The sequence below is a fragment of the Eschrichtius robustus genome, chromosome 6, assembly GCF_028021215.1.
Source record: "Eschrichtius robustus isolate mEscRob2 chromosome 6, mEscRob2.pri, whole genome shotgun sequence".
In the NCBI taxonomy this organism is placed as follows: domain Eukaryota; kingdom Metazoa; phylum Chordata; class Mammalia; order Artiodactyla; family Eschrichtiidae; genus Eschrichtius; species Eschrichtius robustus.
Window position 1 is genome coordinate 81,234,128 of NC_090829.1, and position 13,405 is coordinate 81,247,532.

The following is a 13,405-nucleotide window of genomic DNA, read 5'->3' on the forward strand; positions in this document are numbered from 1 at the left end:
TGATTAGATCAGTGGGAGAAGATGAGCACAGATCCCCTGGGCTGGGGTCTGGGCAGGTTGAAGACACCAAGTAACTGGAGGAATGGATGCAGTCTAGCAGCAACCCTCCTACAGTGGCATGTTTAGAGTTACAAGCAGAAGTGAAATATGAGAATTTACTTTTTTGTCCTCAGGTAGTTTGATCTGTGTGTTTTTAATTTTGTACTCCAGAACCTTCATGTCTGTTTCAGTCCATTTTCTTGAGAGATGATATACTTAGTCAGTTCATGTCACTAGTCATCTAAATTTCTGAGGCCTTGTCTTGAGAGCCTGAAATACATTCTCATGTGTTTTCTGTGCTCACTTTGGCTTTTTTACACTGAAACACAATATGGCTTATGAAGTAAAAAAAAAAAAAAAATCACGTAATTCATAAACTGGCTCTGAAAACAGTTCTTGCAGAAGGGTTCCCAACAGGTTTTCAGCAAAGGCAGCATTGTGAGGAGTAGGTGTGTGTACAGCTACCCAAGGTGACTGCTATGTGTAACCACTGTTTCCTTAAATATTTTGATGGATACACTTTTTTTGTTTTTAAGTTACATTATTTGGCAGTCAATCTGAGTGTATTCGGTCATTCAACCAAATACGTGTTGACCACCAGGCACTATTTTATGCACTGGGGATATAGCAGTGAGTGAGAAAAGCAAAGGCCCTACCTCACAGAGCTTACCATGCGGGGGTCGGGGGGGTGCAAGATATGCTGTAAACAAACATATATAATTTAATGTCTCCTGATAGTAGCAATAGGTGTGGTAAAGCAAAAATTAAAAACAGAGCAAGGAAATAGAAAGTGCTAGGAATGGCATTGCTAGAAGGCATCTTTTTTTTTAAAATAAATTTATTTATTTATTTATTTATTTTTGGCTGCACTGGGTCTTCGTTGCTGCGCCCGGGTTTTCTCTAGTTGCGGCGAGCGGGGGCTACTCTTCGCTGTGGTGCGTGAGCTTCTCACTGCGGTGGCTTCTCTTGTTGCGGAGCACGGGCTCTAGGTGCACGGGCTTCAGTAGTTGTGGCTCACGGGCCTCAGTAGTTGTGGCTCACGGGCTTAGTTGCTCCGTGGCATGTGGGATCTTCCCAGACCAGGGCTCGAACCCATGTCCCCTGCATTGGCAGGAGGATTCTTAACCACTGTGCCACCAGGGAAGTCCCTAGAAGGCATCTTCGAGGAGATGATTTTTGAGCAAAGATCAGATGAAGCAAGACTGAGGAGAATTCCATGTTACAGTAACAGCAAAGTGAGTGCCCTCAGGTGGGAATAATTTTGGTACATTGGAAAAATAACAAGATAACCAGTGTGTTGGTTGTTTTTGTAAAGTGGTTCAGCCTAAATATGGTGGTTCTTGAGTGGGGGAAGGTGGGAAAGCTGCCATCTCAATATTCTTTCCTTAGGGTCTTGAAGATATGCTTCTTTTGGCTAATATTTTAGTGAGATTACTTGACAGCTAAGAGCAAAATGGGTGGCCTGGGCATAAAGATGTCTCATCACGATGGCCCCAGATTGGTTCTGACATGAAAAGTAGCCCAGATAACTGGGCTAATAATAGACTAGTCTGTTATTAGAGATAATAGACTAGTCTTGAAAGCTGACATGATTCCCCCTTCTGGTTTGACCTGTCTTGGCCATATTCTAAAGAAGTAGCACAGGAGGACCAGATGCCAACCTGGCCAAACAAATGAGTGAATATAATAAATAAAAATTAATTTTGACTAAAGGAATTGCAAAATGCCCCCCTTCTCCTTCCAGATATGACAGCATCAGGGAGATAAAACCCTTCATTTCATCATGCTTCTACCCATTTTAGCTGACATTTGTAGGTGCCACATTCAGATGGGGGAGAGAAGAATTACTAGTTACCTGTGTATCCTATTACTTAGGGATCATGTGATATAAAGGACACCATCTTTGTTTAGTGATAGGGGGGAGACGCATGCCCGTTAAAGAATGGCCTTTTTTTGTAATTGTTAAATATTGGGAAATGGTGTGTGGAAAAAATGGTATAGCAAAAGATCAGTTAGGTGAACTTGGGATACTGGAAAAGGAAAGAAGATGCTTGACCAGTTGTCTGGGTGGCTTAAGGTGAGTAAATGTATCAGAGTAGAGGAGGGTAGTTCACAGGCATTATTAGCATGATGGAAACGTTCCTCAATACCCCGTTTACCCTGATTCCATGTTTTATTCCCTAAGCTGCTGTCCCTCCCCTCCCTGTCAATTACCTCCACACCACCCCTCTCATTTCTATTTACTGAGCAATTACTATGTGCTAGACACTGCTGAGTGCCAGAGATACTCATGTTCAGAGCACATTTACTAGAAGGCAAAAAAGTAAATCAATAATTGTAACACGAATGTGCTCAGTCAAGGAAGTATATGCAAGAGACAGAATTAATGAAGAAAAATGATCAACTTTGCTGGGAAGCTGCAGTGTCAGGGAACGCCTCACTGTGTCAGTAACACACATGATGCATTTTGAAGCAGCACCAGTTTACCACAGAGATGAGAGAGGGAGGGAGGGCTCATGCAGTGTGAACAGAATAGGCAACAACTCGCATAGATTTGCACTAAGTTTTTAACTAATAGTTCAATAATGCTAAAGAGCTAGGCAAGGAATAGGTTACAGAGGGACTCGAGTTCCACATTAAGTGGTTTGGATTTTTATTATCTTGTAGGCCACAGATTGTCAAAGGAGTGATCCATGGGCACTGCATCAGATCTACTAAGTGAGAATCTTGAGGGTGAAGCCCAGTAATACATACTTTTCACAAGCACTTCAGGTAATTCTTAAGTGGACAGAAGGCTGGGGCCTTTTGTAGACAGAAGCTATCTAATGAGAGATTTTAAGCCGAGGACTTACGATGACCCAAAGAGTTCTCAGGTCAAGGGTTCTGGAAGTGTAATTTTTGGACCAGCAGCATCGGCCATCACCTAACTGGGAACTTGTTAGAAATGGGAATTTTCAAGCCCTAACCCAAGCCTAACAGTCAGAAACTCTGGATGAATACAGAGGTCTGTTTGAACACACTCTCCAGGGGATTTTGATGAGAACCACTATCCTGTATTAGATAACTTTGGCAGCAATATGTAAGATAGGTTTGGAGAATGGGGGGGGTGTGAGACTTAAAGCAGCAAGACCAGTTAGCCAACTACTTAAAAAGTCCATGTAAGAGAAAATGGGAAAAGTGTGGGTGGGGTGTCACCATTGTGTGATAGAAAAAGCCACGGACATGAATAAGATAATGTAGGGGAAGTATGTACAGTGAAAAAGGAAGGACAGAATTCTGATGAATAACAACATTTAAGGGCAGAGGAAGAGGAAGCTTTCAAGTGAACAAGACTAAGGAAATGGAAGTCCAAGAGATGAGGTGAATTAGAGTTTCAAGAAAGGAATGATTACAGTATCAAATATAAAAGGTAAGTCAAGAGACTAAGAATCGACTGTTGGATTTGATTGTGAGACCACTGGTAACTTTAGCAAGAGAAGTTTAATGAAGCAGTGAGGGTGGAGCTCAGGTTGCAGTTGGTTCAGAGTAGTGAATTGGGAAGAAGGAGCCGTTTGGAAGAGGAATAGCACTTCTCCTGAGTTAGAAAGTTTAGGGACATACATATGAATAAGGGAAGTGGCAGTGTATCTGATAGCATGAACTTGTGAAGTAAGAAGCAATTATGTTTTCGAAGGAGTGGTCCATCTGGGAGGGGGAATAGCCTTTGTGAATTTTGGGAATGAGGCCACTGCTGAGGTGGTAAGCCATAAATTTACAAAGGCTTTCATCATGGTTTTATGATTTTCTGTAGTCTAACTCAATAGACACAGTAAAAGGGTAGTAAGATGGGTGGTAAGAGTCCTGGTCCTGGTTTGTAGGTTTGCCAAGCAGGTATAGCTGAAGGACTAGTGGCCAAGGGAGTTATGAGAACAGCTGAGCTGATGCACCTTGGGGTCTGGAAAGGCTAGGGAAGAAGAATGAAGTCTGGTGGGGGTGCTGGCCATCAGAAAGAGCAGGGCTGGGTCAGGCATTAGTGATCTTGAGCAAGTAGAAGGAATAAAGGAGCAAAGACAGGAGTTCTGAGAAGAATATTGGGAGTTCAGGATCATAAGAGTTCTGGGTTATGAAACAGCCTGATGTGTAACCCTGGAAGCAAATGGTCAAAATTCAGTAGAGGCAAAAGCTGTAAGCAACTGTGGCAAGGGTGCAGGATGAGTTTTCCTCAGGAATGTTGAAGTCATCCAGGATGACGATGGGACAGGAGGTAGAGAGGAAACAGGGAGCCTGGTGCCAAAGCCTGGGAAATCTGGCACATGGACTACATCATGGCTACAAAGAACAGAAAAGGTAAAATAGCTGGATGCCATAAATTTTAGTAATGAGATTTTTGCATGAGATGGGAAGAAATGGTGCATAAGCAGGAGTGGGAAACTGGATAAAATTTCTGGGCTTTTTGTAGTCTGTGTAATGTGGGAGAAATGGGCAGGGAAAGAAGTGTCCTCAGGTGAGTATCAAGTTTTACTGAAGTCTAAGGAGTGGAGGCAACGTTCAGTGAAGAGATTCAAGGAGAGAAGGGCTCTAGAGGAACTGGAGGAAAGATTAGGAGTGAGGGGAACTGTGTGTTTTCAGTTTGGCAGGGGGGAAGGGTGGTAGGCTCACTCAGAGAAACAGAGGAGTGGGGATCTGGGAGTATATAGGATAAAGGGCATTTATGGCAGCAGTGAAGGAACAAGAGCAGGCCTGAGTGGTGTAAAGTTCTAAACAGAATATTGCCGAAATGCTAGAATTTTAATACCCTTGGCAACAATATTTTTCACTGCAAATATCACCAAGTTGTGAGCCTAGGCTGTATGATTGTTTTTTTAAGGGCCTGTCATTTCAACTCACTGAGTGCCTCTCCCCTCCCCCAACCCCCTTCTGTGATAATATATGCCAGGATAGCAAACTTTTGCTTTTTTTCCCTCAGAGCACCATTAATAAAAATCACTGAAAAAAATAGTCCTCCCTGACTAATTCAAGAAATAGAAAAATTGAGTTCACATCTTTGCAGGTAGACCCACGTAACTCCTTAAGCTGTGGAGTTTTGAGAAGTAATAGCTTTTTTTCCTTCTCATTTTTCATGACAACATCCATTGATTTATACTGGGTATCTTGGGTGACATGTATGATTGCAACAGTAAGAGAGTGAAGTTGCAAATATTTGACAATTATTAAGATGTAAAATAACAAAGCAAGAAAATTTTACTGAAGCAAACGATCAGGACTTTTGCTGTGAGGAGACCAAACCTTGAAGTAATAAAAAATGACATCAAACAACAAAGTAGAACAATGAGCCTGAATGCATAAAGTCCACTTTTCCTATTATTGATTTTGCTGATCCCATGTCCTCTAGTTCATAGTGCCGTCATGAGCATTATGCTTTATATCATTTATTAGAGTACATTTTTAAAGCATAACAATCTGTTTTAATTACACTTAAATGTCTCTAAGGATAGGTTTAATATTTATGCTTTTTTAATCAATAGAAAAACATTTTGATTATATCTTTGGAAACATATTTGTCAAGCTCAACAAACAGCTGAAATCATGTGGCTTTCTAATAGACTCCTTTGAGAAAGTGCTTTACCTTACAGAATTATAAGCCAGGAAGTACTATGGCATTAAGTTAATGCAAAGCATTGTGATTCATCTAGTAAAACACATGGCTCTGTATTTCATAGGTTTCTTATATGTAACTACATCCTCCTTCATCCTCATAGAAGTGACCCCTGCATTGCTCATGAACTTCAACGCTACTAAATGATCTACTGTGTGCCAGTTGATCAGTGGTGGCCCCAATTTTATACTCTCTGGACTTACCCTCATCTTAGGCAATCACCCTTCTACCATCTCCCATTCCTCTCCATGCTTGGAAAGGTGCTTGCTCCCTCTTCTGGTCTAACTTTGCTAGGAAAGGTGTTGATGAAGGAGGACACATGCTTTGTCATTCCACATTTTGAACTGACCTTCCTGCTGGAAATGCCTGAAATCATACTCCTGGCAACATTTAACCCCAAGATTCATGTTGTCATCAGATAGGACAGGCCATGGTAGAATGTGGTCCTAATCAATCCTGGTGGGAATTGGACCTACGCTGAACCTCTCCCATTCCAATCCCAGACAAATGAATCTTAGGTTTCCCAGTAGCTCTTCAGGCAGAACACAAGGCCTGTGTAGACAATCGACTGACCCACCCAACTTTAGGCAAATGTGATTATCATGTGCTAAACATTAGACATGAAACTAACAATTTATCTTGGACCTATGACTTCATCATCAACAGGAGTTAACCCATTTTGTGATGATGGAAGTGTCTAAAACCCCCTCTCAAGGAGTATGGAACCCTGATGTTACCTGGCTCATTTGCTGAGATCCAACAAGACTTCACAGCCAAACTAATTAAGACCATGCAAAACCTCAGAACTATTTATTCTTAGTTACCACTCTCTAAGTTTTTAAGTGATCAAAGCAAAATTCTCAACACCTGAATGTCTTCCTAGTACCTTCTACTGGATTTGTAATTGTGTTTAATTTGATTAAAGTCAGTAGGTAACTTGAACACTATTAGCAATCATATTAAAAGATGCTAAGTTGCTACCTGTTTTCCCCTGCTGCTTTCATTTGGTAACTTAATGGTTCTAGATCTTGCTCCTGGTTGCTTATAGGCTGTTTGATTTGCTACCATCCCTCTCCCCTTTTTCATTAGACTCTTCAAGAATTTCAGAGTTCTGAGGTACCCAGTGCAATATTACTAAGCTCTTCATAAATATTGTCTGTTGAGGAGGAGGATGTTTACATTTTAAATCTCCCCAGAATTCAGAATTTTGCCTTGGCCAATATTTTGAATTTTAGGGCTTAGATTAGGCTAACAGTGTCTTAATGGGGTTTTTGATCAGGCCCCTTCGTATTCCATTTGAAGCAGAGAATAAAAACTAAATTCCCTTTACCTGCTACATTTTGGCAAAAAAGAAAAAAAAAAAAAGGTTGGCCTGGGAGGACCATTTTGCCAATAAATATAGGTTATTATCTTCTTAGGCAACCATTAACACTGAAAGAAACATTAGAATATGCATGCATTTCACTTTAAATTCAGCCACCCCCATTTTGATGACTCATAGTTGATTCGAAGGTGCCTGTTGAGAATTTGTTTCTGTAGCCCTTTCTAGGGCACCATGTAGATCCTCCTATAAATAGCAGCACCTCTTCTCTCCTTCCCCTAGATGGAAGCAGGCAGTCTGATTTCCATCCAGCCATTCTCAGGGGGTTCATTTTTCAGTCCCAAGTGGATGACCAAGTAGGTAATCTCAGGAGATTTTGGGGGAACAATTTCAAGGGGAAAACGTAATGAGTTTTCCTTGTCACGGAATGGAATTTCATCAGTGCCAGGCTGGCCCCAGCTCACAGGAAGTTTATGATTATGGAGAGGTCCATACTTTAGCAGCAGGACACTGACCAAGAAGGTGAGTCAGCTTCCAGGGCCTTCTGGCTGGGAAAGCTCAGCGTAGGGAATATCTCCAGACAGTTGTCACACACACTGTGTGTGTGTGATGACATGTGGATGACATCCACACACTCACACTTCTGAAGATGATGCTACAAATGAAAGATGTCAGAGTCTAAGGAACATGGCAGCCATTTAGTCTACATCGGTGCCTCAAGTTGAACTCACTTGTTAATATGTAAATGGTGGCTTCTCAGTCTATCCTCAAATAAAAATATATCCTCTAAGTGTTACAAAAATTTTAAATAATCATAAAATAGTTTAAATATTTCATTACTTGGCTCAGAGTTCTGATGGTGAAGCAAAGTGCAGTTCCCTCCCTCTCTCACATCCTAACTGGAACATGGTCTTTGTCAAAATGTAGACACCACAGTGTACTGATATTGACATAAAGCCTGTCTGCCACATTTTCTGATAAGGCAGAAATGTACTTTTCAGATCTCCTGAACACGGCTTTCCTCATCTGGCACCACTATATTCCTTTACCTTTCTTGCCTAGGGGAAAAATGCTATACCTTAGGGCTTTTCTTATGGGTTTACATCTCCTTGGCTGTTGGTCCAATGTCTTGCTCACCCAATGCAGAAACCACTGACCAAAGGCCTATTAACTGCTCCCCTTGCTCACTCAGTGCCCTCTGAGAGCAGAACTCGTCAGCTGGCTTGCCATTTATCTCTGTCACAGACACTGGCTTAAAAGGTACAGGACAAGATTTCAAAACTCTCTGTAAGGCGTTATCAGGGAAGAAGGGAGAGAGGGATGTGTATCTGTTGCAGGACATCAGCTTCCAATTTCTCACTGCAGGAGGTAACTTCAGTTCAGCCCCTACCCAGCCCATTGCCAGCCTTGGTTGTGAGGCCTGCCCAGAGGTACTGCTAGCTCTTAGAGGAATGTCTGCAGCGATTGAGCTTCTGGACAGAGTTCAGCCAGGCTTGAACCTGAGAAGAGGTGCATAAAGCTAAAAATAGGTCCTATCTTTCTTTGTTTCTCAAACAAGGTAGTTGTCTTAGAAGGTTTGAAAGTGTTGATACCCTGATGGGTTTTGCATTGAGAAGGGCTCCTGTGAAGCCCTTTTTGGAAGAGCACCAAAAATCTGCCAGCAGGTTATGTTAATTCTCCTTCCTCTCTCCAGCAGAAAAGGAAAGAACCATTTGAAGTTCTAAATAACTGAAGTAAAATCAGATTGGTTTATTGCTTCTCCTTGCATATAGACAGGAGAAGAGCAAATTTGAGTGCCTGGGGTGGGTGCTGGATGAGGGGGATTATGGAAGGGGGAGGGGTGCCTCAAATCTGCTCTTGACCAATGGAGGGGGAGGGAGGAAGGAAGGCACCCACTGGCTAAAATGAAATACATTTTCAAGAAGGGCAGCTCTCACCAAGCGGGAGTGATGGCCACCCTGCAAGCGTTCTTCCCGCTCCTTCTAGGGCTCCCCCCTTATCCTCTCCGGTACTCTGGTCCCAGCCTAGCGTGGAAGGAGAGTGAAACTGAGCTAGAGGTGTTTTCTGCGAAAGTCCCACCGATTTAAACACTTAACGTTTGGAGTGTAGTTCTGCCTGCGTGTGAGGCTTTTCTCTATGATGACAATCTGTTCGTGAACTCTGATATTGGAAGGAGAGCAGATCACTATCTCATACTAAATGAAGATTTAGCACATTTCATTGAGGTAACCCTCAGCCCAGCCCCCACCCTGCCCGACTACTGGATTTATAAATCACAGGGCAGGATCGTGGCAGCTGGAGTCCCAAATTAATAAAAAGCCAGAGCCAGAAAGTCTTCTTGGATTGTGCCAGTCTCAGAGTTTGCTCTTGAGTATAGATTCTGATTTTCTATGCTGGTATATGGAGCCATCTGGGATAGATCTGCAGGGAAAGCATTCCAGGGAAAGCATGGCTATATTCACCCACTTGGATGTCTAAGTGTACATTAGTTTGCATTTCCAAACCTGCTTCTACTCTGGATAGTACACTTTTACAAAGCTTATCAGAAAACTGGTCTAAAAGAACACATGCTTTAAAGAGCATTAAAAAGCATGAAGTAAATAGGAGGCCTTCAAACCTCAATAGCAACATTTTCCAACACAGGCAAAGGATTTCTCTTTCTTTCAAAAGACATTATCACATCCAGCTCTCAACAGTACTAGATAATGGCAATGGGGGAGTGATGCAACTTATAAGCCCCAAATATCACTGGAGGCCAGCATTTCATCCTTTTCCCTAACCTGACTTTTCCCTGCCTGCTCAAATAGGCTTATTTAAATGTCATCTCTTGGTCCTTCCCTTGACCTCTCTTCTGGCAAATGGCCTAATTAATAAATGGTCAAAAGGCTGAAGAAAGAGAAGAGGCCAAAATGAGCCCAAACTTATCGGATAACCTCTGCCTGGAATAAAGGCAAGTTGCCTCTGTAATAACTTCCAGATGAATCATGACATTTTCTCAGACACCATCAGGTGAACTGATGTCATTCTATTTGCCTCCCACTTCTGCCATCCAGAATCACTGATCTCCGCTGGGGCTGGTAAAAACAGCTTGTTGAGGTCTCCAGTCTCTGGCCATTCTTAGGGATGGTCATTTTATTCCTAAGTGTAACCCCTTCTGGTGTGACCCATGTGTTTTCTGCCAACTCCCCACAAAGAAGGCCAGGGGAAATTGTCTGGGTGGGACTTCTGATAGGGGACAGCAGGACCTTGGAATCTGTCACTGTAGATGAGGGGGGTGGGTGGTCCATAATGGGGAAAGGAGGACTGAATAAGATTAGGCTCTGAGGTCTTCCTGGTCTTGACCTGTGGAAAGGCTTAGAACCCCCTGATGGTCGCTCTATTTTTGAAGAAAGAAGGTTGTCCCCGGATGGCTCTGTCTCTGATGTGCGCTTTCTACATTGCACTACTGCATCCTGAGTGGAAAGCAGGTTAACTAAACCTGGTTCTGGAGAAAGGGTGGATCCCTCGCACATGCGAGATGCAGCGGCATCCATTGGTAAGGACTCAATGGCTCCTGTATCTTGCTTTGGTTTCTCTTCCTTCGGGCTTTCCAAGCAGGAGAGAGAATCATCTTTGGCAAGTTTCTGAGAGGTCCCACCAGTTGAGCTGGGTTCCTCTTGGCTCCTCTCCAGGGGCTGAGCCCCACTCTCCTCTGAGCTCTGAGAGGGCAGGGGCTGTGGGATCTGGGTATACTGAATCTTGGGTGGGATGACTGGGACTGCCCTGGCCTGGCACATTTTGACCATGAAGGAGGTTCTCACAGCTGACACACTCACAGGAGCTGAGTTACGGCGGCCCGTCAGGGCATGAGCAACAATGTCCAGGTCCTGAGAGTCCTGGGAGTAAACCCTCCAGGGGTCTACTTTACAGTGAGATGAGGTCATCCATGTGATCTTTGGGTCTCCTGGCTCAGAGAGCTGCATTCCAGGTGAACCAAATGAGGCCACATTCTCAAACCGGAAGAGGTCAGTGATGGGAATGGCAGAGTCCAAGTTGAGAGAAGAAGGCCTATTTTTCCCCTTTGGGGGCCCACATTCAGTGCTCTTCAGCTGTAACTTTGGGGGATGCTCTCCAGGTGAGGTGCTGTCCTGCACACCCGGTGAATTCTCCTTGCTGTTTTCTGGCCTAGGATCACTACCTTGCTCAATTTGAGGGTTGTGTGGCCCCAGGTGTGTCCCCATTTCCTTTCCCTCTGCTAGACTGACAGGGCTGGATTCTGCTGATTTGGGCTGCAAACCACCTGGTCCCTTCTGGTTGTGAGGAACCTCTGTCCTTTTCAGGCCAGAGAACTCTTGAAAGGACCTCATGGCTTTCTCATCCCATCCAGTAATCTCGCTCCTGGCTGCCAAGGGCTGCAGAGGGTTGGAATTCCTCTCTGCTTCAAGATTAGCACAGCTGCTGGAGGAGGAACCCTCAAGAGTCCACTGGCTCTTAACCATGGTTTTGCCATCTAGAGAATGGCTCTGGCGAAGGCTGGGCCTGTGAGAAAGCCTCTTCTCCAGTCGGTGGCCCTGGGGGCCCTGCATCTGGGCCTCTTGTACATCTTTAAGGGTGGGTGAGTGCAGGGGACTTGTCACCCACTGGGGCTCCTCCCAGGGCTCCACCATCTCCAGGCCATGCTGGGCAATGTCTGTCACAGTGTCATCTTCATCACAGTCTGAGGGCTCCTGTACTAAGTGGGCTACATCCTCCTCTCCTTGTGGGGAAATCTCAACCTCCCTGGTTGGGCTTGGAAAGCTAGAGCCTTTGCCCTCAGAAGCAGCATTCTTTGAATTTTGCTTTTCACTTTGTTCTGAAGAGGGCTCCTCTCCCTGATGAAGACTGGGGATCCCAGGGCTGCCTTTGGACTTCAGCTGATCTATATATGGATTTGTTCTCAAATTCCCAGATGAGTCTTCTCTCTCAGGGCCACCCTTCAATAGCTGGACTGGAGGCGCCTCCTCCAAAGGAGTTGGAGGAGGAGGAGGAGCAGACAGGAGCAGAGGAGACAGATTCCCTGGGCCCCCCACCTCCACTGTTGCTTGTGGAGAAGACTTCTCAAATGGAACCATTTCCAGAGGAGTCAGGCTGGCGGGGTCTGGGCGCTGGCCCTTTTCAGGCTCGGATCTATGGAGGATGCTGGTTGTCTCCGACTTTTCTCTATTGGCTGCTGCGGAAGTGCCCTGTGTGCTCTGATTGGTTGGATCCTTAGTCCACTCCTCCAGAGGGGCGGAAACTGGAGCTGGGGCGGAGCCACAAGGCAGGCTCCCAGGAGGCTCCGGGGAAGCAAAAGGCCCTGGACTAGACTCAAGAATAGGCGGAGTCGCGCCGATCTGTAGAGCAGGTGGTGGCAAGGAGGACAGTTCCTCCTCAGATTCAATAATTTTCAGCTCTTGTTGAATCTCAGGCCAGATCAGGGCGTTGGCCGGATCATCTTCATCCTGAAAAACATCAAGAAACTGATTACTTAGAACCAAAGACCCTCTCGGCGCGGACATCCGCGCTGTTTCCCAGGGAGAGTGTAGGGACTGGAGCAGTGCCTGGCGGCGCTAACCTCAGTACACAAAGGATACAGCGTTAGTGATAACTGTGGATGTTTATTCATGCTTACCGTGTGCCATGACATCATTAACTGTATTTTCTTAATTTACCCAAGAACCGTAAAAGATAAATACTACTGTAATTACTCCCATTTTAGAGATGAGGAGACCTGTGTTCAAATAGATTAAACATTTTACCGAAGCCACACAGCAGCAGACCAAGATTGAATTCCAGCTCAGTCTGCCCCAGAACATAAGCACTTAATCCCTGTGCACTGTTGCCTAATAAAACAAACCAACCCCTGATCTCATATAACCTCAGGTTGACCCGATGGCTCACAAGAATGAGAGTCTCCCAGTGGAATGAAATGTTAACTCTTGTCCTGACACCTGCTTTCCAAATAAATAAAGATAGCTCTCCCCTCTTATTACCAAAGAAATACATATTCCACATGGAAAAAAAGATTGGATACATATTAAAAGAAAGAAGGATGAAAAAGAGCAAAATGATATCTTCCTACTGCCCACAGATAACCGCTGTTAACTGTGATGGGTGCCTCCTGCTCCGTCTTATTTGTTGTCCTTGTCTCCCCTCAAGCCCAGCTTCTCTTTGCCCTCCTCGGCCCCTCCCTTTCCCTACACAAAGCCCACAGCTGCAGAAAGGAAAGGGATGAAGGGAGGCCTGGTCAGGGCCAGGGAAGCAAACTTCAGTTCCTTTTGTTTCTTATCTCAAGGCCTAATTCTGTCCCGAGGAGAAGCAGTTTGGGGAGGCACTTCTATCCCGAGGGGCGGACGGCCCTTCTGGGAAGTCTGACGTGCTACCCACCTGACATCGCTTCTCCCCTGGCTCTG

The 13,405-nt window shown here is 44.6% G+C and overlaps 1 protein-coding gene across 1 annotated transcript in view; it reads right to left on the bottom strand.

The window, feature by feature from the left end:
* Positions 1-908: 908 nt before the first annotated feature.
* The window catches only part of ARHGAP31 (Rho GTPase activating protein 31), a 117,176-nt gene continuing 104,679 nt past the window's right edge, over positions 909-13,405 (bottom strand). The window contains exon 12 of the mRNA XM_068546698.1: positions 909-12,454. Coding sequence (XP_068402799.1) covers positions 10,016-12,454 — 2,439 coding nt within the window. The 3' untranslated portion in view covers positions 909-10,015. The remainder of the gene's footprint in view (positions 12,455-13,405) is intronic.